The 23675-nt window shown below is 32.7% G+C and overlaps 1 protein-coding gene and 1 pseudogene across 1 annotated transcript; one reads left to right on the forward strand and one right to left on the reverse strand.

Annotated features, from left to right (window-relative positions):
• Nucleotides 1–2422: 2422 nt before the first annotated feature.
• LOC142614048 (uncharacterized) lies at nucleotides 2423–9115 on the reverse strand. The gene is made up of 6 exons (XM_075786577.1): nucleotides 9007–9115; nucleotides 7377–8389; nucleotides 7133–7216; nucleotides 6776–7004; nucleotides 5449–5531; nucleotides 2423–2949 (listed from the first exon to the last, which is right to left on the reverse strand). The coding sequence occupies exons 2-6, from the start codon at nucleotides 8373–8375 to the stop codon at nucleotides 2866–2868; spliced, it is 1479 nt and encodes a 492-aa protein (XP_075642692.1). The 5' UTR covers nucleotides 8376–8389; nucleotides 9007–9115; the 3' UTR covers nucleotides 2423–2865.
• A 3469-nt stretch (nucleotides 9116–12584) lies between these two features.
• Nucleotides 12585–20252, forward strand: LOC142613506 (uncharacterized; annotated as a pseudogene).
• Nucleotides 20253–23675: the final 3423 nt, after the last annotated feature.

A 23675-nucleotide genomic window follows, 5' to 3' on the forward strand; every position in this document is an offset into this window, starting at 1 on the left:
CATGAACATTTTATATATGATTGTCATGGGCATTAGAATTTTAGAGAGATAAATAGTGTGACATAAGATAAATAGTTACTATGATTTCTTTTAGTAAATTTCATGAGTTTATAATATGGTATGGAGTAAATAATTGTCACGAGTTTATAATTTCCATAGGCTTATCACATAATTGCTAGATAATTCTATTTGCCAAAGTTTATTAGTATTGGACTTTAAGTAAAACATTCATATTTGATAATCATAGTATTTTGCCAAGTATTGTTAGTCTTAAGCTTTTGAAATAATTATGATTTACCAAGCATTACTAGTCTTGAGCTTTTAAAATAATATGATAATATTTGCTATATAATATTGGGCTTTGAAATAATTGTGTCAAGCAGTCATAGTCTTGGGCCTTAAAATGTTGGTTTGCCAGGTATTTACAACCTTGGGCTTTGATGCTGTCAAATTGTAATTGTATTGGGCTTTTGATGTTGCCAAACAGTAATCGTCTTGTGTTTTGATAGATATTGCCAAGTAGCTAGCTTGGAATTTGATAAATATTGTTATGGTTCTTTAGGCATGGGTTTGCATAAAATGGGATGTATGTATTGGGGCTATAGTGTTGTTTTAGGTTTTTCCAAGCAACGGTAAAATAGGACAAAATTTGTGATTTCTGGGTCTTATGGTAATAATTTATTTTTGTGGCCCAATTTGGTAATAAGATAAGAAATATTTGTGAAGGTTCAAAATAATTTGTGGAGAATATTTAGGTATTTTTTGGTATGTGGGTAAATAAGATTAAATAGGATTGAGACATGTGACATGTAAAAAATTGTACCTCAAAAACATTTAAGTTGGATATTTTAAGAGTTTATACAATTGTCCTCATAATTTACGATGAGTACTTATCTATTAATCTATTAATTTAGAGTTGATTTGAATGATATGGTATAAATTAGTCAATCCTATGAGAACTTATACGACTTTTTCTTTTTTCGATCATAGCATGGCTCTTTCAATTTGGCTTTTTCATGGGAAAGCATTGTATCCAACCTAATATAGTTATATTAGTAGACGACTTTGAAATACTAGAGTTCATAAAATAGATTAATTAAATGAAATGATCAAGAGTTTTGTAACTTAACTGATCTTGTTTAGTGTTTTTTACGAAAAAGTTCAGAGTTCAAATTCTCTCTTTCATGTTATAACTTATAACTATCAAATTTATCCCCAATAAAATAAAATAAATAAAATGAGAGCAATCTATTGAGTTTCCCATTTTCACTTTTCACCTATTGAGTTCCCAATTTCACTTTTCAAACCAAAAAAACTTGAAAGCATTATTTACTACCAAATTCCATTAGTTTTCCACGTAAACTTATTTCAAAAAAAGAAATTCTATATACACAATATTCTTTACAATAAATTTCATAATTATTGGGTTGTCAAGTTGTTATTTATTCATATTTGGGCTCACCACTAACACTACTTTATTGTCTACTATTTACAACTTGTCATCTCATTAATTGTGGAAAAAAGATTTAAGAAAAAAGCTCTAGAGTTAAGGGTAAACTAAAGCGTTTTTGTGCAAATGCATGGAAAACTTGGTTTAATAATAATAATAATATTAATAATATTCTATTATCATATTATCATAAGTAAGTTTGGAAACTTTTTTGATTTGTCAAAAAAGTACTCGTTCGATACAAAATGATAAAACATTTCTTTTTAATATACATAGATAAGATAATATTTCAAACATAAGGCATCCACTCCATAATGATTGTTCTTTGTAATCAAATCAAGACACTTGTTGGTTTTTAATGTAGGCAAGGATCAAACTCGAAATCTCTTATTTAATGACAAGAAACTTTATCATTAGAGCCAACTACAACCCATCAAAAGGATAGCACTTAGAACAAGTAAAAATTGTCCAAAGTAAAAATACAAATAAATAACCTTTGAGAAAGTGAGAGGTAAGTTAACAGCAATTTAATAATTAAATAAAATAGATTTTTAACTCGAGAAAAAAAGCCTTTGATAATAATAATAATAATAAAGATTTTACTTTTTTGTGTGCATGTATGGTAGTACCAAGTACAGTGTTTAGTCCCAGAAGCATCTTTAATACAAAGCTTAAGAGATGACTCCTCAGTTCATACGTTGGTGGATTGTTTAAATAACACCTCTTAAATGAATGAGTCTACTTCAACTAATTGCAAGTAAACAGCACTTAGATATGTGCCTATACTGCATCTCAAGATTGTGTCAAATTTTCTTTCCTCAATTTAGGACAAGTGAGACCCCGTTTTCCTCTTTAAGAATAAGGATTAGTGTTGCAGGAAAAGCTAATAAGCTACTGTGGTTGGGAATTAACCTGACACGAATGACAAAGATGACTAAAAGTCTAAAACTTCAGAAGATATACAATATGCAAAGATTCAATCACTGGAAGGAAAAAAGAAGTAATACTTCAAGTTCTGACATATAATATGAAGATTTATATACAAAACCAAAACAAAACAAACAAACAAACCTGATATGTTCCTACGAGTGATCAACTAAATGCATTATTCACAACTATCCAAACCAATTCTGTCTCTCAAGTATCTGCCACATTTTAAGAACACAAAATCCTTAATCATGTATCACACATGATATAACTGCAGTAATCTTTGCATGTCCATTAGTTACACTATCTATTTGGGAGAGAAGTCTATGGATACAACAAAATATCACAACATTTTCACAACCTTGTTTTGAGTTGAGGTGGGTCCAAAGTGTAATATTATTTTCTTTTATTTTGACTTATGGTGGGCTGACAACTCAACTTGTTGTGAAATGTTGTAAAATTTTGTTGTGACTATAAAAAGAACTCATCTAACCAGAGGTGGTGCCTTGTGGTACTATATCCAAATATGAAGAATCCAACCAAGGCTCGAATGCTCCTTGATGTGACAAATTCTGGTACAACATATATCATCAATAAGCATTAGTCAGCAGTAGGTGACATAAAAAGAAACGCACTAATTAGAACAGAGTCTAGAAACATTGAAAAGTTGCTTAGAATTTCAATTACATTGTTGAAATAGCTTTTGCCTTAACACTTTGATAAACAAGTAAAACAAATAACAAAGTTCAATGAATCAGACTGTTTCAAAAACTATCATTCCAATGGGCTGAATTTCGTTGAAGGGAATAGTGTAATGGTAATACAAACAATTGTGAGGTGCAGGCTACGCTCTAAGTGAAGCATACTTAAAGCAAAGAACACCAAGCCTTCAATGTGTTTGGAGCCGTTTCAATCAGCGCATTGACCACTTTTTCTTAGCTTAATTATATTTTTAGGTGAAATTACCAACATGAAAAAGTTGAAACAAAACGTCATATACTAAGTATAAAACAGGTTGAATAAGGAGCTGAATCTTTAGTGCGTAATCAAAAAACAACTACCTTTTGATCCCCACCCAACCAGTTATTACAGGACCAATTGCTGCCCCAAACTTAGGGTGCCGAGAGGCACATTATGCTTAGTTGTTATCAGAAGTGATAATTTCGATCAAAATGATGCCTGTGTATTAGCCACTTTAGGTGATAAACATGGTTCTCTATCAGGAAAAATCTTTTGTTGCCAACAGAAAGAGATTCTAGAATAAATGCCATCTAGATGATCTAAAGAAGGAACTGACCATTTTTTTTTTAGAATTGACTGTACTTCTCTCTTGGTGTACTAGTTTTTTTTTTTTTTTCCCTAAAAAAATTTTTTGTTACTTATCAAAAAAAAAAAAAGAAGGAACCAACCAAAAAAGGAGAAAAGAAAAGGTTCAAAAGGAGGAAAGAAAGTGTGAAGACACAATTTAATTAGAGGGATTTGATGAGTTGGATTATCAATCATTTTTTTAAAATGGTAAGTTGTACACACATTCAGTAAATCTTGAACCCATAGCCTCATCCTTCACCTTAATCTTACAAGGGAATGAGGTGTCATTTAAGCTACAGCTAATTGGCATAATTCAATATCATTGAGGGACATAATTTAATATTATCATTCTCAATAGAAGTAACGCTCTCAAAATAAAAGGGTATTCACTGGAATTCATCAAGTTTGGGTGACAATGGAAAGCATACTCTAAAACATAAAAGAGCAGGTAACAGAAAAAGATTCAGCTACACCACCAGCAGGTGCAGCCAGGGGTGGGGAGAGCCTTGGAATATTTTCCCAGAATAGTGGAAAAGAAAATGAAGACTGTCATCAATTTATGGGCAAGGTCCAATACGAGGAGAGCCAAGAGAGTCCAACCATTAACTTATAATTATGGTTAGCAAGATCTGAGTGATGCAATAGCAAGGTACTACTATCTACAAACTTCAAATCTTGAATATCAATTTTCTTCATGTAAATGCAATTTTGGGCAAAGCCTTTACATTGAATCCACAACTTGTCTGATATCATCGGACCCTAAGTGTGTACAAGAGATAATCGAAATGCACTAGTATAAACTATATATGTGTAGTACAAACAACAACAGCAGCAGCAAAATCTACCAAACTTTGGTCCCAAAACTTTGGGATCGGCTATAAATCCTCAACAAACTAGGTAGGGTATGCCACATGTATTCTTTTCCGCTATTCTATCCTATCCAAAATAATACCCATTGTCACCTTCTTAATTGACATGTTCATTTTTACTACTAATGTTATTTTAGGTCTTCTTCAATCTTTTTTGTTCCCTCTACTTGAATCAACCCACTCTTCCTCATTGGTGCATTATTTGCTCTCTTCTGCACATGACCAAACCATCTCAAGCTCATTTCAAATCCTATGTTTCTTTGTCTTTCTATTTATCCATTTTGAAACTCTCATTTCAACTACACTAATTTTGTGAATATGGTGCTTCTTGTCAATAATTAAACATTCAACACCATAGACCATAGCTAATCTTATAGCAGTCTATTATTACTACTACAATTTACTTTTTGGTATCGTTCAGGACAAAAAAGAAGAGTCTCAGTTTAGAGTCAATTACAAAATACTCACACCTATCATTTTATCTTCATAGAGCAGTCTACCTTATTTTAATCACTCCATTCGTATATATGCTGAAAATTTCAGCCAATTTCATGCATTCTTTGCATTAAACCATAAGATCAAACATTAAGAAGTTTACTTGAACCTTTTTAAACCCTGATTAGCTCACAATCCTAATATCAAAGCTCCTAGTCACCTACCTCGAAATATGAAGGGGAAATGAGAGGGATTGAGGTGGGGTAAACAAACTTTTATAGAAGAATAAGATAACAGGGCGTGAAGTTCAAGTTCATGTTATTTAGTCCTGAATAATTGATGTGAAATGATAATCTCTGTTTGGTTGTTTAAACTATTCTGAAAAATATCAAAGTAGCAGCATAAGATCTAGAAGAATTCAACAAATATGAGAAATTTGCAAAAACTAAACGTTCTCACCGTTAACCAATAGAAAAATCCACGTAGAAGATTCAAAACTTTAGGAAGATCATGATGTACTAAATTTATCATTTCAGCAAGATCTGCAACATCATAAACCAATTCATAAAACATTCAACAGTATATTTCATTTCAAACTGTACAAATATTTCATTGAATCAAGATCCACACATATGAGCATTATGTAAGTTTGTAAACATTAAGCACAATTACAAAATTAAGGAAACAAACACATAGAAAAGCAAATAGAATAATTTGAGATTCACTCAGCAATCATAGAAAAGCAAATAGAATAAAATGAGATTCACTCAGCAATACAGATTCTGTCCTTTGGTCATACTTGGAATTGCAGTCCTCACTAAAATTGCAAAAGATAGCATTGCATCAAATGATTCAAAATAACAAGGATCAATGATCAAGATCATAAACAGAGAAAGGAAAAAATGAAAACAATATCTGACATAATTCTCATAAATTTTCAAGAACGCTGCAATTAATTGAAATAAATGGAATTAGAAAATAGCCAAACCAATATTAGGCATTAAAAGATCTCACGTACATATAGGCTATTGCTAAACAATCATAATGGAAAATTGATGGATCTTGACAAAAGAGCAATTAAGTCAAAGATAGCTGTCTCACACTCTCACTCTCACCAGCAGCTTTACAAAAGAATTATCTATATCAGGGATCAATGTGGTAAACAAAGTGAGAAATGGAACATGGTAGGCCACTAATCCCAGAACTAAATGATGGGCTAGGTTTATGTTCAAGCGATTAAAAAAAAATTCAGACAAAGTTAAATTCTGATAAGATCATTCTAATCACATTCTATGAAATAGGCCATGAGATTAAAAATATTCATGGATGTTGATTTGAGTTGCCACGTAATGAGTTAGAGGAAATTTCCTCTAAACCTGTTTGGAGGAAAATTGTGTCCAAAAAGGGGGAGGGGTCAGCTACTTCAATCCTATTTGCAATCGTAATTGGAATCATGTGATATAGCATGCAAAAAATGTAGTAAAAAATGTAGTCCATCTGTCAAGCAATAAATGAAATTTTGCAAAATGACACACATTAATGAAACAAAATAAACATTGTAATCTTCCAAAACGCTTTTAGGAGGGCAAAGTGTTTTGAATTATCCTACGCCTCCCATCTTGGGCAATTTACAAAGATTATTATGCCCGTTTTGTTTGATTAAAATGCAACAAACAATGTGTTAGAATGTGTTTTATATGTTAATCATCGCAGCCAGAATCATTCAAAGAAAGATAAATCAAAAAGTCAAAAATAAAAGCAGCTATTAAATCCATATCTAACTTACCAGAATAGTGATCTCGATATGATTTTCCGAGACGACCTACATCATATACTTTTATCCTGCCACGCAAGTCTCTATGGCGTTGCATTGGTTTGCGATAAGAAAATTCATGGAAGAGTACCTCATACTCCTTCTGGTTGTAAGGCATTCTAAGAATTTCCATCAGTTTCTCCTTAAACTGAGAATTACCTCTTCCAATAGTTCTCTTAGCATGCCACTGGTGGTGTACATCCTTCTCAATGATACAAAGAGCAATACAAGAAAATTTCAAACAACATAAAATCGATAGATAATGAGCCAATAGGGTACAAAATTCATATACAAAAAGAAAGCAAAGTTGTTGTGAAGTTAGATACATACAGCTGAGTTCATTAGCAACTTATTTGTAACAGCAAGCTTTTCCGTATCAGCTAAAGTTTCATAAGCATCATCCTCAAGTTTCACCTAGTGACATGCAACCCAATATAAGTTAATTTCATACATAAAATCTATTGCAAATACATATACAAAAACCTTTCTTCTTCTTCTTCTTTTTTAGCATTGTTATGCTAAAATCATATGCAAACAAGGAAAATTATGACAAGTAGCCAAACTAGGTACGTACAACTGAGTTTGCTTCAAACTTTGTGGCATGAAGTGAAGTTTCACCGCCAACGTTTTGAGCTTTCAATCGTTTCCCCCTTTTGGCCAAAATATCCGCAGCAATGTCATCTAATTTCTGACGATTCAAGAACAACTGATAACTTTCAGAATTTAAACTGGAACCCTCACCCATCCCATTAGAAAACTGATTTGCAGGTTCTAAATTCTCCATCTTTATCGCCTTCAAAATCTTTGGTTTAGTATGTGGAACTTCTGGACTTTTCGGTTCTCCTCTCTTCACAGAATTCCTCCAATCTTCTTTTCTTGAAGTCAATGAATTCCTCCCATCTTCTTTACTTGGAATCGTTGAGAATATCATATCTTCTTCTCTTGGAATTGCCAAGTTCCTCCTATCTACTGCTCCTCTTGGAGTTGTCAAGTTACTCTTATTATTTTCTTTTAGAGTGGCCCAATTGATCCCATTCCCATTAGACAGTGCATTGTCCTCCCCTTCGTACTTTTTATAAACAGGGATCACACCCTTTCCAGAGATTTCCAGTATATAAGAATTCCCATCTACCCTCAAATTATCCAAAAACATCTTGTATTGTGGATCTAAATCATTATCGACATCATCATCTTGTTTTTCTTCAAAAGACTTCCCATCTTCCCTCAAATTATAAGTGAACATCTTGTATTGTGGATCAAAATCATTATCACCATCATCATCTTCTTTTCCTTCAAAAGACCAGGATTGTTCTTCACTGTACTTACTTAAGGCAAACAAGAAATTGTTGTAATCCTCGTCTATTAGTGGACCATCTTTACCATCATCCCCCATGGTTGTTCTAGGTTTCTTTGAAGCACGAGAAGAAGTGGGCTCAAACTTGCGACGACCAAAGAGCAATCTCTTCAATGGCCTCTGCAACTTCACATCAATAATGCAGTCTAAATTTTCGGGAATAGACAGCTTGTCTGAAACTGGAACAAAGGATTTCTCCTTAGCCTTAGAGGCTGCCATTCTGGTTTTAGGAACTGCAATACACAACAAGTGCCAAGAATAAAAACAAGCAATGTCCCTGCCTTTCTGCCATATATCTCAAGGGGGCATGACATGACACAACATGAACGAACAAGGGAACAAAGCAAATCACGGTATAAAAATGTGAAGACCCTACCAATAGCCTTTTATAAGAAAAACCCAGATTCAAATCCTCCTAACCGTTGAATTTCACACACACACACACATACACACACACACAAAAAAACCCCAAAATGCAGCAAATAGAAGTAATAGTAGTTCCTTTATCAGAAGCCTCAGAAACTAGAGAATGAACAAATTGTACAAATAGTAAGCCTTTTTTATGATCTTTATTGTACAAATGATTCTCATAAGCTAAAGTTAAGTCATATATATATTACAGTTACAGAAATAATTTCATCATACAAGGAAATTGGAATTTTGGTAACTCCAAAAATCCCCAATTCTTAATTTCAATTCTACAAATAAAAATCAGAAGATAATCACAACTAAAGTTCAATTACGTGATTAACAATCAACAATTTGGATTATATATAAAAATGGGGCCTAAAAAACCCTAACCCTAACCCCAACAATGCAATCTCTTGAAAGTGCAGGAGAAATTACCAACCGGTCGGAGATCGACGATATTCCGGCGACGGAAGGTGACGTGGGGATCGGAATCCCGGCCACTGAGGCTTGCTTTTGCTGGTTTTGTCGTCTTCTACTGTTTTTTCTTTTCTTTTTTAGAAATTAATTTTTAAATAATACTTAGCTTTTAAAATTCAATCATATAACTTTTTTTCTTATCACACTTCATGATGTTTTGAAATTTGAATTGGTTTAGAAAAGTACTAAAGTTACAAACTATTTATCTTTTGATTTTTCATTTTTATTGAACTCAAAAGGCCTTTTAAATTTTTTTTAATGTTAAATTAAAAATTATACCCATTAATTTTACTCAAAATTTCACTTACCATTTTTTCCAAGAAATAAAAAAAAAATTTAATCAAAATTGAATTAATTTCTACAACTTCTTTCTTCTAAAAAAATAAAGTAAAATTCTACAACTTCTCACTAATTCATTTAAATCCTATCACTTTCTTTACTTCTATGTTCAATGTGGTCTTTCTGTCCCTTTCTGTTAAAATGTGCTGTAAATGTTTATATATTTATAACAATGAATTATTTGGACAAAATTAGAAAGTGTAATTTGTAGTGTAGTGAGAAAAAAAAATATTTATTGTATTATTTATACTTAAAACAATATTTTAAATTATGTTTTTTTAGGAAAAAAAAAAAAAAGAGTAAGAATTTGATAAAGTGAGTTGAGTGGAAGGTTCTATTTTTATGTAAGTGCGTGTGAGATTTTCAGTAGTTTTTCATACATATGTAACCTTAGTCATTTATAATTTTGAAAAAATAAATAATTAGTTGCTTGAAAAGCTCTGAACACCCAAGTTAGGGCAAAAAAAAAGACTTTTTTTTTAATATATATAAGATATAATTTTATTCTAGTCTAATCTAAGTGTATATGTGAGTGAAACTCCCTCATAGAGACTTAAACCCCGACCCTTGCCCCCTCCACACCCCACAAGTACTTATACTTGTGAAGTGACCATGGCACTAAGGGTGTGCGGTGGTAAAAAACCTATAATTTTGAAATTGACAAAACTATAGTACAAATCCTTAAGTGCTTTATCTTAGGTTATATAATTGAATTCAACCATTGAGTTACATGGACTAATATGATAAATAATAAATATAGTGTTATCTTTTTTAATGATAATTAAATTCAACAATGCAGTTTATTAATAAATACAAACACATGATTAAATTTAATCTGGGAAGTAAGAGTATTTAAATATATATATATATATATATATATTTGCAATCTATAAAATAGTGAGCCCCACACTTGAATTTATTGTTTAGCTAATATTTTCTAAATACAGGTTTAAAAAAATTGTATCTTATTTTCCTAGTTTAGAACAGGATTTTGAAAACGGCTAAGAGGTATTTTCAAGATACAGAAAATGTGTTTAATAACATAGTTGTAAATAAATTAAAAACAATAGACTCCACATATTTATCCAAACTCTTTTATCTCTTAAATTAAGGAGCTTATCTTTATCACAAGAATTCTCATACTTCAAATTTAAAACTTATCATTAAAAAAAAAGTACATGATGAACTCTATTCCCTTATCATTATCCACACAAAGAAAAAATTTATCTTATTAATGTTAACTAGCTTGTAACCTCATGCATATTCATGAATATACTTAAAATATATACATTAAAATGCATAGTATAATTCTTAAAAATATAATTTAAATATTATTGATAGTCATTCTTATATTTTTTATCTCTTTAAAAAGTCTTGTAAGAATATTATTAGTTAGAAAATGTAAATTGTCCATATTTAAAAAAAAAATTATGTTCATTAATTCTAAACTCTTTGGTTTTTGTTTGGTTTTTGTATGGTACTTTACTTTTAAAAAATCAAGTATTAGGTAAATTTTTTTCCACTTTTTTTTCTTTTGTAAATTTTATATTATTAAATAGATTATAAATATTTAATATGGTAATTAGTATTTAGATTGTGAACTATGGAGTGATTTATCTTTATCTTTTTTTTTCTTTTTTTATGGTGCTTTACTTTCAAGAAATCAAGTACTAAGTAATTTTTTTTCTTTTGTAAATTTTATATTAATTAGATTATAAATATTTAAGATACTAATTAGTATTTAGATTGTGAACAGGGGAGTGATTTATCTTTATTTTCTTTTTCTTTTTCATTTTATATGGTACGTTACTTTCAAGAAATCAAGTACTAGGTAATTTTTTTTTTATTTTGTAAAATTTTTTCATTTATTCATTTCTAGTAACTATATTTTTCAAATTCTCAACTACTATATTTTTTAAATCTCCCAAGGTTATCATTTTTGGTAACATTTTAATTTGAAATTTATCAAATCTATAAAATTTGGAATGAAATTATTCATTACTTTTCCCTACAAAACTCATTAATTTTTTAGCCTAGTTTTAATTTTTAGGTTATGATTATTATTCATTAACTTATCATTCCAATTAGTCCAGCTAGTAAAGCCTTTGATGGTTGTATAAGAGATTTGGGGTTTAATTCCCGCCTACACTAAAAACTGATTGGTGTTTTGGTCTGATAGTAAAGAGTTATTATCAGGAGAACGCCATAGGTTGAAATTCTCTAAAAAAAATAAATAAATAAAAAGAGGGAAAAACTCTTTTCCAATCTTCTACTTTTTCATGCTCTCGTCCTATTGCATGCATTTCAGTCCCTCAGTCAAACAGGTTGTAGAGCAGGATTTTTGTAGCTGGTTGTTTACAACAATTGGTAAATTCAATTTTAAGGCTATGGCTTAGCAAAATGATTCTTAAATAAGGGCTTGTGTTTGACACTGCGATTATCAAAGACTACATGTGATTTTAACATGTTCATAAGTACCCTTGACCACCTAGCTAGGAAAGTTGATGATCAAGGTGGCGTTTGGATAGCGTCTAAACAGAGCATTTTGAGTCTGGCATTTTTATATCCGTGGTACCCATTGCTACAGTAGCTTCCAATTAAACACAAGACTGAGCTGAAAACGCGTAGCGTTTTTTTCCTTCAACTCACTGTTCTTCGTGTTCTTCAACGATCAAACCCAAAACTTCATCGAAACCCAGCAAACCCATTCTTAAACTCAGAACATGATGAACCCAGCAAACTCGTTCTTAGTGTTCTTCACCGATCAAACCCAGAACTTCATCGAACCCAACAAACCCATTCTCAAACCCAAAACATGATCAACCCAGCAAACCCATTCTTCGTGCTCTTCATCGATCAAACCTAGCAAACCCATTCTCAAACCCAGAACATGATGAACCCAGCAAACCTATTCTTCGTGTTCGTCAACGATCAAACCCAGAATTCATCGAACCCAGCAAATCCATCAAAACAGAAGATCAAAATAGTGAAACCAAAACCATATGAATCAAACCCATGTGAAAAAAAATCAAACCCATGTGAAAAAAAAAAAATCAAACCCATCAAACCGGTCAAACCCAGCAAACACAACCGATCAAACGGATCTACCCAGAAAACCCATCAAACCCACCGCCGATCAAACCCATCCACCACCACCGAGGGACCCGATCTTCGCCGACGTCAGACTGGATTGTTTTCCTCATGGATTTACATTCTGAGCTCTTCGCCGACGTCGGACCGATGTAGTTCTTCCTCTCTTCCTTTCTCTGGCGGGCGTGGAACTCTATTCTCGAAGACACAGGCGTTAGGTAGTGTAGGTGAGGACTGAGGAGTTAATAGAAGGAAAAAAAAAAAAAGTAAAAACGCGTTTTCAGCTGAGCTACAATGCTCAGACTAAAAATAATTAACCCACGTTTTTCAATTATTTGCTACAGTGTTTTTAGTTTTTAGTTTTCAGTTTTCAACAAAATAGGCTTAATCCAAACGACCCCAAGTCTCAAACATCAATGGAAGAAGGTTGTGGAAAAACTTTGATCATCCCACTGGCACGCTTCTTACTTTGATCCAGCATCAGGAGCCTTCACACTTGAGTGAGAACCAAATTAAGACAAACGACGTCGTTTTATATCAGTTTTTGTTTTATTAAAAAAAACACTCAAAACGACGTCATTTTGTCTTCACAACCAAATCTTCAACTTCAAAAACTGCAACAGAGTTAGAGAGTGATCCCTGGCGATTTCGTGAGATGGGGTTCGCTTGGTTTTTGTAGAACTTCAAGCTTTGCCACTGGGTTCTCGCCATTACACTCTGTTATGGATATTCAGAGAGTGAAGGATCGCTCGCCTCAGGACATTGCTTCCGCCTGGGATGATGTAATGTCTCACAAAAACTCCCAATTTTTTTATTCTATTCTTTCTGCCTATGAATCTTAGTTCATGTGATTTTCTTGTATTTTTTTTAAATGGGTTTTTTTTTTTTGGTTTATTGCATGAATTTTTTTGATCGCTTTGTGTGATTGACTAGCTTTGTGGAATTGTAGAAGTGAGAGCGAATTGAATTTGAGATGAATTCTTGGCTGATGAAATGTACTATCAATTTAGGTACTATAGGTGTATGTTTATTTGTGTGCATATTTGCTGACCTTGCTTGCAAAAGGAATGTGATTATTATCAGAGCCACTAGAAAGTGTGGGAAAGTAAATGTAATTTATTTGTACTTAGCTGATAGCCTGTTTGGTTGCTTAGAATCTTGAAGCTGATTTTTTTTTTTTGGTACACTCTGTTTCTATTTGGTTCGTGAGAAAGGTTGCGAAAGTAGACGGAAATTTTATTTTTTAGGGACTTGAGGTTAAATTGTCATAGATCTATTTGGTTGGTTAGGAAACATTGGAAAAGATAAACGAATTTTGAAGACGTAATTTTTAGTGTTTTTTTTCTTTTCTTTAAAGCTGCAATTTTAAGTTTTTAGCTATTGAAATGGAAGAATAATGAACATGGTAGAGGCTGGTACCGCAGTTTGTTTAATTAGAAAATTTGGGTAAAGCACCAGAGAATCAATAAAGCTAGATTCTGGAAAAGGTTCATTAGTCAAGTTATTATACCCCAACTTGAGCAATTGGAGTTGTCCCTAATTACCAAAGTTTGCCCCCTAATATCTAGAATGGTAACTTTTGAATTATTAGTGATAGAACTTCAAAGATTTCCACCAAGCTTTATTTTCTCCTAAATATACTTCTCTACGAATGGGAAGTGAAATGCCTATATCTGTAGGAAGACTGACTGAAAGGCGATTTGATACCAGTGAAATGGACTCCAATGTTGAAATGCTAAAGAGGGTCGGAGGAATGGAGCCTGTAAGTTTGTTGTTGCTCAATTTCAAGTTGCTTAAATTGGAAAGAAATCCAATTTCCCTTCTGGCATATTACCTGCCAAAGTGGTTAACATCCAAAAACAGAGGTTCATAAATCTGCCTGATAACATTTTACTTGAATGGCTCAATCTTGGCTCATATTACCCCAAGACTACTTACAGGTACAATCATATAATTGGTGCAGGTTGAATGTGTGCATTATCCTCAATTATAAACTGACTTGTTATAAACTTTTTTTTTTCGGCTGAATGACTTGTTATAAACATATCAAGAGTTCTTCCAATTTAACATGATATTATATGATCGCTTAACAAAAGGAAATGTGAAATGTTACTTGTCAAGTTGTTTTCACCTAGGTCCAACTTTTGTAGCGAAGTGCAATTCCCGATTTTTATAGGTATGGTTCCAGAAACTTTATTATTGGTGAGATAAAGTACCTCGAGTACGGAAGGATGGTAACATATATCTGTTGGGAGACTACCATATAGATCATTGTTTCTGAGAATTAGATATTCCAGAGAAGATATGTTGAAGATGGAAGAACGTAAACTCCTGTTAGTTCATTATTTTGTAATCTCAATATCTCCTAATTGAGTAGGTTCCCAATCTCTTCAGGAATTTCAGCTTTAGAGTAGCTAGACATAAAGAAATAAAATGGAACAATTTAGAAGATGCAACTAACATAGATTAATTTTTAGTATTATTTTGATGGGAAAACAAAAAATGAGTAGGATTGTCACATTCCAACTACCCCTCAAATGTAGCTATGTTCCCAAATCCCCAAATTATTTATCCTTAAACTATACCTTTTAAACTATTTAGGCCGAGGGACAACCTTTCAAGCCTCAAGCACGGTAATATCGCCAATTTCTCTTGGTATGCCTCCTGTAAACATATTTGAAGACAAGCGATAGAATTTGAAGCTTCCTGCCCTTGTATAAATGGGAAGGAATCTGTCCAGCTAACTTGTTGAAAGAAAGGTAAAGGCATTGTAGAAATGGAACATGATAGCACATATCAATTGGAAGGCTATCATCTAAGCTGTTATTTATGAAATGATGCTTTGCAATGAGGAGGTATTGAAAATAGTGGATGGTATGGAAACCATGAGCTGGTTATTATCCAGGTATATTATCTTCAGGTACTGAGGATAACAAATTTCCTCTGGTATATGTCATTGGTGCTTAGACTCAATGTCTCAAGGTTTGAGATGTTGGAGAGGGAAGGTGGGATTCTATCTGTGAAGCCATTGTCTTCAAGAAGTATGTTTCACAGCCTAGATAACATTCCAAGCCATGTTGGAAAAAATCCACTAAGATTGCTGTACTGCAAATTAATGAGATTTTTAATCTATGCAATTGACTTGGTTCATCAGGCAATGGGCCACTAAAGTTATTGTCACTGAAGTTGATGGAAACTAAGAATGAGAGAATGTAAGGAGGAATGGTGCCAGTTAGACCAATGTTAGGAAGATTCAAAGCTATGACTCTTTGGTACCAAGCACTACAAGTGACTCCCATCCAGTTGCAAAAGTATGTTGTGGTAGACCAGTTATGTGACAAGGGATTTTCAGGTTCAAATGAGATACGAGACTTGAAAGCAAGAAGGGCATATTCATTTGTTAAGTTTGTTAAAGATTCGGTTAAGCAGGCTCTGAAATGGTGTGCTAATAACACTGAAACATAAAAGAAGATGCAAGTTCTTTTCATGTATGGAAAATTGAAATAGTACCAATGAGAAACAAAAATGATCAGCTGCTGCTCTGGAGAAGGAATCCCAATTAAATAGCGAGTCTGGCAAGGGAAGATCCTTAAGAATGGAAGGCGGAGATTTGAAAAATGCATTTCTTGTCTTAGAGTAGATTTTCTTTATTTGACCATGTTATTGGAAGCATGCAAGGAAGAGTGATCCAGATTGCCATTATGAATGCTGTCAAGGTCAACTTCACATTTACTCAAATAGACAACAACTTAATTGATCAGTAACCATGTGAAGAGAAAAATGGTGTGATTTCAATTCATGGGGTCTACTTCAAATCTTTTACACTTTACACCTTATCACCCCATTAGATCCTTATCTTAGGAACCCAATTTTAAAGTTTTAGGTTAGAACATAGAGGCATATATGAACTAGTTGGTACGATGTGTGGGTATGTTACTTACAGGTTTGTTTTGAAATATGTTGTAAGAAATTATTTTATGTCTATGTATACTAGTCATTATGTGTTATAATCTTCGAAGAAATAGATTCAATTATATTACATGTCATTAAAAAGAGAGTAATGTAAATTGTTAAGATTAATATAAATATTATTGCTTGAGTGAATGAAAAATATGTAATTATTTCCACTAACTAAAGTGAATAAGTTTTTTGCAAAGTAATCAACATTTTGTGTGATAAATTAGTGATTGTTATTTCATTGATGAAGCTAATACTATGTTTTACTCAATTAGGTGAATTTTAAAATTTCAGCTCATTGACTTGTGTTCTTTGTTTCTAAGAAACATGAAAATTCTGTGTCCACATTAACTGCATCTGGTTGTGAAGGAAATTGAAGTAAAAGATTGTACTTGGTGTAGCTTTTTACATGGGTTGATTTCCATCTAAATTAGTGTATGCTTCTTTGGGTTTTTCTAAGAGAATGTATAAATGATTTCTGCTGTCAGTTTACTCTCTCTCTTCTTTGATGTTATTACCTTATTTTTGCTCATAATAATATGCATTTTGTGAAACCCCAAGAACTGTTTTGCTTCTTTTGAGAGGAAAGGCCTTTTATAGAAGGTTCTTCAATTCTTGTTGCTTTCATGTGAGCATAACTACATTGTGGTCAACATTTGCCAAATGAAGTGTATTTTCATGATCCATTCCAAGTTTATGGCCTTTCTAAATTTGTTGGCCAAACTTTAGAATGCGTCTTATGGAATGAGCTTAATTTCCTTGGACAACTAATTAGCATATGAGGAGTTCTTTTGTACAATGATTGTTTAGAGAATCTGTAGCCTGGGACTATATTTGAGAAGGTTAAGGTTTCTATGGAAACTAGAATCTTTATGAGTGAATTGAATTTTCCTTTGCTATTTTGAACCAAAATTATAGTGACATAGAACTCTAGGACCATAGCTTATAGATAGTTTTTTTTTCTTATGTACATATTTAGTTATTTTTTGGAGGTGTTATGTTTGTCAGTATCACTTGGGAAGAGGCCATATTGGTGCATCTATGAAAGCAAAGCTTTATTACTTGTTGGAGCAAAGAGCAGCTGATTGGTAATTCATTTAGATGATGCTTGTTTCCCTTTGCACCTTTTATTAAATACTTATTGGAGAAAAAAAGATATTGATGTTTGTACTGTATGCATATCTTCTCTCCATATTTTGCTATCCATACTTCTGTCTTTTTTTGCAGCTGATATTTTGTTATTCCTTTGTGGAGAGGAAGTGGTTACACAACAATGTTTGCTCGAGGTTTGGTTTTTAACTATTGGCTTTATATCACACATGCTGTTTTTATTAAGCTTTGTATATGTGCTGAGCAAATTTCATTTAGCGTTGTTGGTGGAGTAATATAATCCTGGAAATTCTTATAAAAAATAATCCTGGATATTAATTAAGATAATTAATCACATCATCAGATTTTCCTTAACCTTAATGCTGGTGCAAATTACTAATCTACTGGTCTATTTAGTTATGAAATGTAATAGTATTTATTTGCTAGCAAATCATGTATACATTTGACCAGGAGCTGTAACACATGCGAGTGTGCAAACCCAAATAGAGGCTGCCACCAAACTCAAACAAAGCTTGTGTTTTTTTTATGATCATTAATATATTAGAAGTATCTATTATCTTCTTTTGATGTTTTCTACACATTAGCTGAAGCGTATGCAATGGAACGTTCAAAGGAGAAAAATGCATTGGCAAGGTCTGTGTTGCAGAACAAAACAAAAGCATTATCTATTAAAGCTTGAGCTGAATGTGTTTCAATTTGCTGTTGATATGTCATAACACAAATAGTTTTGGAGACCCAGTCTTTTTTTATTAATAAAAATTGTTATATACTTATTAAAAGAATAATAATTAAAATTGTTATATAGAAGGAAGTACAATAGATTTTGGAATCAATGTAATGGGTATATACTGAACCATCTACTTTGAATCACTCAAAAATACAAAGCATCTATTTGAGGGTTTACATCATTCTATAGTAACCAATGGAATAAAATCTACAATTTTTGATGGTCAATTCATTCTTCTCCTACTATTGCTGTTGTATGCACACTAATATCTTGAAAGGGATTAGGCATTAAGGAAAAAGTATAATACATAAATAAGATATTTTTTTGATAATGTTGTATGCACACTAATAATCTGATAGGGATTAGGGATTAAGGAAAAATTATAATACATAAATAAGAAATTTTTTGATAATTTGATAGTTGGGGGAGGGGGGGTTTAAGCTGTGGATGTCATATAGACATTAGGAGGTGCCATCCAATTGAGCCAAAAGGCTCTTGGCATAATACATAAATAAGAATTGAAGAAAACATTCCGTTTTGTAAGCAACACATATTAAACTGCTAAATGAAGTTTATATTTGACTTGGTATTCTCCTTCTTGGAGGATTCCTATTGGACTGAATTTTCCCTTTTCTTTATACTTAGAATTATTGTGGTCCTTAGAAGACTTACCATAATAACTAAATTCATCTTCTTTGTACTAATGAGTACTGCAAGTGCCTGTTGCAATTGCCTAGTGCCCTGTTATTCAGGTCTTCAATTGACAAGACTTTTCAACTGCCTTACTAGTATTCTAATGTATACCCTGAGATATGTTTCTAATTAATTCAATTAAAGAATAAAAATTTAAATTGACAAGACTGTTCAACATTACTATCCTGTTTCAAAAGTTCTTTCCCAAACTAGATTGGTCATCTCCTGAAATGGTTGAGCCCCAGTTCTTTATTCTCTTTTTACAATTTTGTTCAAGAAAATCTATTTCAAGTAACCTGTTAGGGTTATGTTAACCTGGTGGGAGTACTATTTGAAACAATACATTTAATATCTTGTAAAAGGCTATTTTAGCTAGTGCTTTCAAAAGATTTTTAAGAATGTTATATGTTTTTACACTCTTACTAAGCAATATTTCAATACGGGACAGGGAGCAGCATATGAGTCATCCACGGCTATTGATGTGCCTTTTCATGTTAACGAACTTTTTACAGCTCACTACAACTTATTATCAGTAACAAAGATGATCTTCAGTGTATTTGATATGGTTAAAATGCTTATTTGAACTTTTCTTGCAGTGCAGATGCCGCACATACTTTTCACTGGTCTTGAAGATTACAAGGCAAGAGGAACTCAATCAGCTCCTTACTTTACTGTGTCTTATTACAATGAATTTGCAGAAAGCAAGGACTTGGTGCTGATCCGTGGTGATGTTGTGTTCACAAGCAAGATTAGTGACACAGAGGCAAAATGGCTGTTGGAAACGACCCAATCTTTTTATTTGAAAGATGTGAGGTACAAGCTGGTTGAACGGTTCAACAAAGAAACACATGATTTTGAGTTCAAGGATGTGTTGCAAGCATTAGACATGCCTATTCTGTGATCTGCCAAAAGAATGGAACTTGGCTAATATGATGGTGGAAGACAAGGATTTAGTCAGCATGGGAATTGAGATTACTTAAATTGCAACAAAGACATTATCAGGAATTGTCCTCATCAGAATCTGGTCAAAGTGTAACATATTGAGCAACTGAATGGAAGATGTGGTGTAGTTCATTTCATGTTAATGTGTGCTGAACATGAAATGAACTTATCAAAAAAAATGGAATAACTGTGTGCTGACTTATCAAAACAATGTTAATGTGTGCTGAAAATTCTGATTGTTAGTTTCCTTTTTTTCCCAAAATGGAATAACTACTGTTTTAGACACTACGGAATTCTAGAGTTGATTTTGTTTTCCCTTTTTTGGCTTTGGGACATAATATGTTGCATTTTTAGAACAAATAGAAGGCACAGTTTTCGGACATTTTCACGCTTTCTCCGATGTTCTCTCTCGCGTTCTTTGCTTCCTCTTGCATTCTCTGGTAAAGGTTTCTTTCTTTCTAAAAAAAAATTGAAGATTTCTTTAAAGTATCATAATCGTTTTGATATTGTTAAAGGTAAGTATCAAAACGATAAAACCCTATTTTTACTGCTATTGTTTTGTTTCCCTTTTTTCTTTATTAGTTTCTTGTGGGTATTGTGTATGGGGTGGGTGGGGAAGAGTCCTCAATCTTCTTCTGGTCTGTTTGGATGGCATGGGATTTCGTTTAGGATTTGGATTTGGGTGGGTAACTTAAAAAGAGAAGAATTTGTATTTGACCGAAGTACAAGTTGCAGAAGAACCTGCACAAATCACCTTTGCCATTTTCATTTTTTTAACGGATAAGTAAAACTTCAGAGTTTTCAAAATTCCCCCTCTCTCAGTCACAGTCTCAGTCTCAGTAGTTAGTATGGGTGTGAAGAACTTGTGGGATATCTTGGAATCATGCAAGAAAACTCTACCACTTCACCATCTCCAGTAAGTTTCCCACTTTTCTTTTCTCTTTTTCTCGCCAACCAAACAGACCCTAATGATTATTTTTCTTTTGGGATTTATGTTTGGTTTTTAAAATTTTGAATTTTGAGGTTTTTTGGAACAAGAGGGTGTGCATAGATCTCTCTTGCTGGATGGTTCAACTTCAAAACGTTAGCAAATCACACTCTTGTATGAAAGAGAAGGTTTATCTCAGAGGTCTCTTTCACCGCCTCAGAGCTTTCATTGCTGTTAATTGCACCATTGTTTTTGTTACAGGTACTTAATTCATATGCTTATGCCTTTCTGGGTTTCTTCAATTCTGTCATTTACTTTTAAAACTAGATGTGCGTTTTTAATTTAATCCTTTACTTATTGTGAAGATTGGGTTTTTGGTTTTTTGTCAAAGAATGACAAATGGGGCACTTGATTTTTTGGAATAGTTTGCATAGATGTTTGTGTTGGTGATTTTTCTTTTTTAAAATGAGACTCTTATAACGTCACTGTTCTCTGTATACATTCTATGTACATGAGATTTGGCTCCTTTAGTTGTTAATGTATGAATTCGTGCTTATCTATGAAGTATATGAAAACAATGTATTCGGTTAAGATGTCATTGCCTTCAGAGCATGGCATTTGACCACATCTCTTAATTTTAAGTAATCTTTGCTGCCTGTAGATGGATCAATTCCTGCTATTAAGTTATCAACTTATAGACGCCGCTTAAATTCAGGAAGTGAGGAAAAATTCCTTGCATGCAAATGCAATCACTGTATGTTGTATTGTTGTTTACTTTCTTTTAAACTTTTTTTGGGTCCTTTTTTTTGGAAAGTTCTTCATACTAACTTCATTTGGTTTATGAAGGCAGGTTACTCAAGATGATAGAAACTTGAAAATGTTACCTCTCCACGAAGAAATATGGGGTCCGAGTTTTCATGCATGATAAAAGAGGCTAAAATTTTGGGCATGACACTTGGCATCCCTTGCTTAGATGGGTAATGACTACTTTTAAAGTAATTTTTTTAAAAAAAATATAGGATTATAGAAGCAAGAGCTCGCTAGTTTTTTGTCAAATAAATGAATATTCAAATTTATTTGCATGAAATCTTTTAATGGGTTTAATGAATAAAAAAGCGTAACAAATGGAAACTAAAAGAATGAAATAAATATAAAAAATTTATTTTTCTTATTAATCTAACCAATCTTGAAAAAATAATTCTTGTCTAATCTAAAATTTTCAGGTCTAGTATGGTTTATTTTGCATGATATTATGGTAAATCATGATGCACCCCTTCATTCAATATATGGGAATATGTTTTCCTTAAAAGAGGAGAGAAGGGCTTTGATTCATGGAAATGCTTTTGTGAAAAGATATTAGCAGCCCCCCCCCACCCCCTTCTTTTTTTTTCTTCTATTGTAAACAAAGATACCTAGACTATCTCTCTCTCTCTCTCTCTCTCTCTCTCTCTATATATATATATATATATATATATATATTTTTTTTTTAATCTAAAATATAGGATCAAGGAAGCTGAAGCACAGTGTGCATTATGAAACTCAGAATCGTTATGCGTGAGTACCTATTGTTAGTCATGTTGGAATTATTCCATAGGAGTCTTCGGAGATGCATACTATGCACTATCATATTCTCATCATAAAACATCACTGACATTGTTATCATCATTATCATTACTATAACAACCATCAGGATGGATGTTTAACTTCGGACTCAGATGTCTTTCATTTTGGTGCTAGGACAGTGTACAGAGATATATGCCTTGGTAAGTAGATTCGCATTTGGTTGCATATTGAAATTGTGTTGAGTAACTTTTTTTTTGCGTACTAAGTTTGCATCCATTTTGCTAATAAATTAGGAGATGGTGGTTATGTCACTTCCTATGAAATGACAGATGTAGAGGGACGGCTTGGATTTGGAAGGAACTCATTGGTAAATTTCTGATTGTCAATGTAAAATACTTATGAAGCTTTTTAGAACAAAAATAATAATTCTTTTGATATGCAATTGATTAACAATGACAACAACCAAGCCTTAGTCCCAATTGTTTTGAGCTTGCTACTTCGATCTTTGTTTGATTGGTCACGTGTGTGGGGTCTCAAATAATACCTCTTTTGTGTAATTTTGTAATTCTTTTAGGTTATGGAGTGCTTATCATCATGAGTCAGTCAAAACCTTTTTCATTAATAACTTATTTTACTTATAAAAAAAAGTGAAAAAGAAATGCCAGAGTATATTTTGGATAGGATAATATGATGGAGAATATATGTGGCCAACCCTAAATTAGTCTATTGAGGATCTATAGCCAATCCAAAAATTTTGGGATTAAAGTTTTGCTGTTGCTATTGATTTATAACTATGCATGTGTTTTGATCATCAGTTCCAAATATTTGGTTTTACAAAATGGAAGACTTCACATTGCTGTTACCATTGAACATTTTTTGGTCTTCTAGTAAGTAAGCATGAGGGATGATCAGCACTTGCAAGTTATTGATGTATATTTGAAGCCCAAGTGCCCACTCGGCAGATTCTGATGCTGTGCATAGGTAAAAACGTCAGTTCTGTTGTTTGTTGGGGCTAATGCTGGTTGCTGCATATGTGAGAGTGTTTAGAAATGTAATATGTTTGGACATTTTTTTTGATTTTTTTTTTCCTTTTCGTCCCTTTGTTTAACTTATAGATGATTTGCTATACACTATCTTTCATTTATTTTTTCTGCCCCAGTCATGTTTTAAACTCTAACCAACTCAACCGGTCAATCCCCTGCCCAAACCCAAAAGAAGCTGAACAGCAGCTGTAAGGTTGTGGCTTTGATCATTTTACAGATATGGGAATGCAACATGTATT

The sequence above is a fragment of the Castanea sativa genome, chromosome 10 (genome assembly GCF_040712315.1).
Source record: "Castanea sativa cultivar Marrone di Chiusa Pesio chromosome 10, ASM4071231v1".
Classification (NCBI taxonomy): domain Eukaryota; kingdom Viridiplantae; phylum Streptophyta; class Magnoliopsida; order Fagales; family Fagaceae; genus Castanea; species Castanea sativa.

What these genes read in the sequence shown, in the direction of transcription:
- LOC142614048 (XM_075786577.1), bottom strand. Translation starts at nt 8,375, where the DNA reads ATGGCAGCCTCTAAGGCTAAGGAGAAATCCTTTGTTCCAGTTTCAGAC. An exon ending in ATATCGAGATCACTATTCTG is followed by an intron (nt 5,532 to 6,775) that starts GTAAGTTAGATA and finishes ATGATGTTGCAG; the next exon opens with ATCTTGCTGAAATGATAAAT. An exon ending in GATTTTTCTATTGGTTAACG is followed by an intron (nt 2,950 to 5,448) that starts GTGAGAACGTTT and finishes ATGTTGTACCAG; the next exon opens with AATTTGTCACATCAAGGAGC.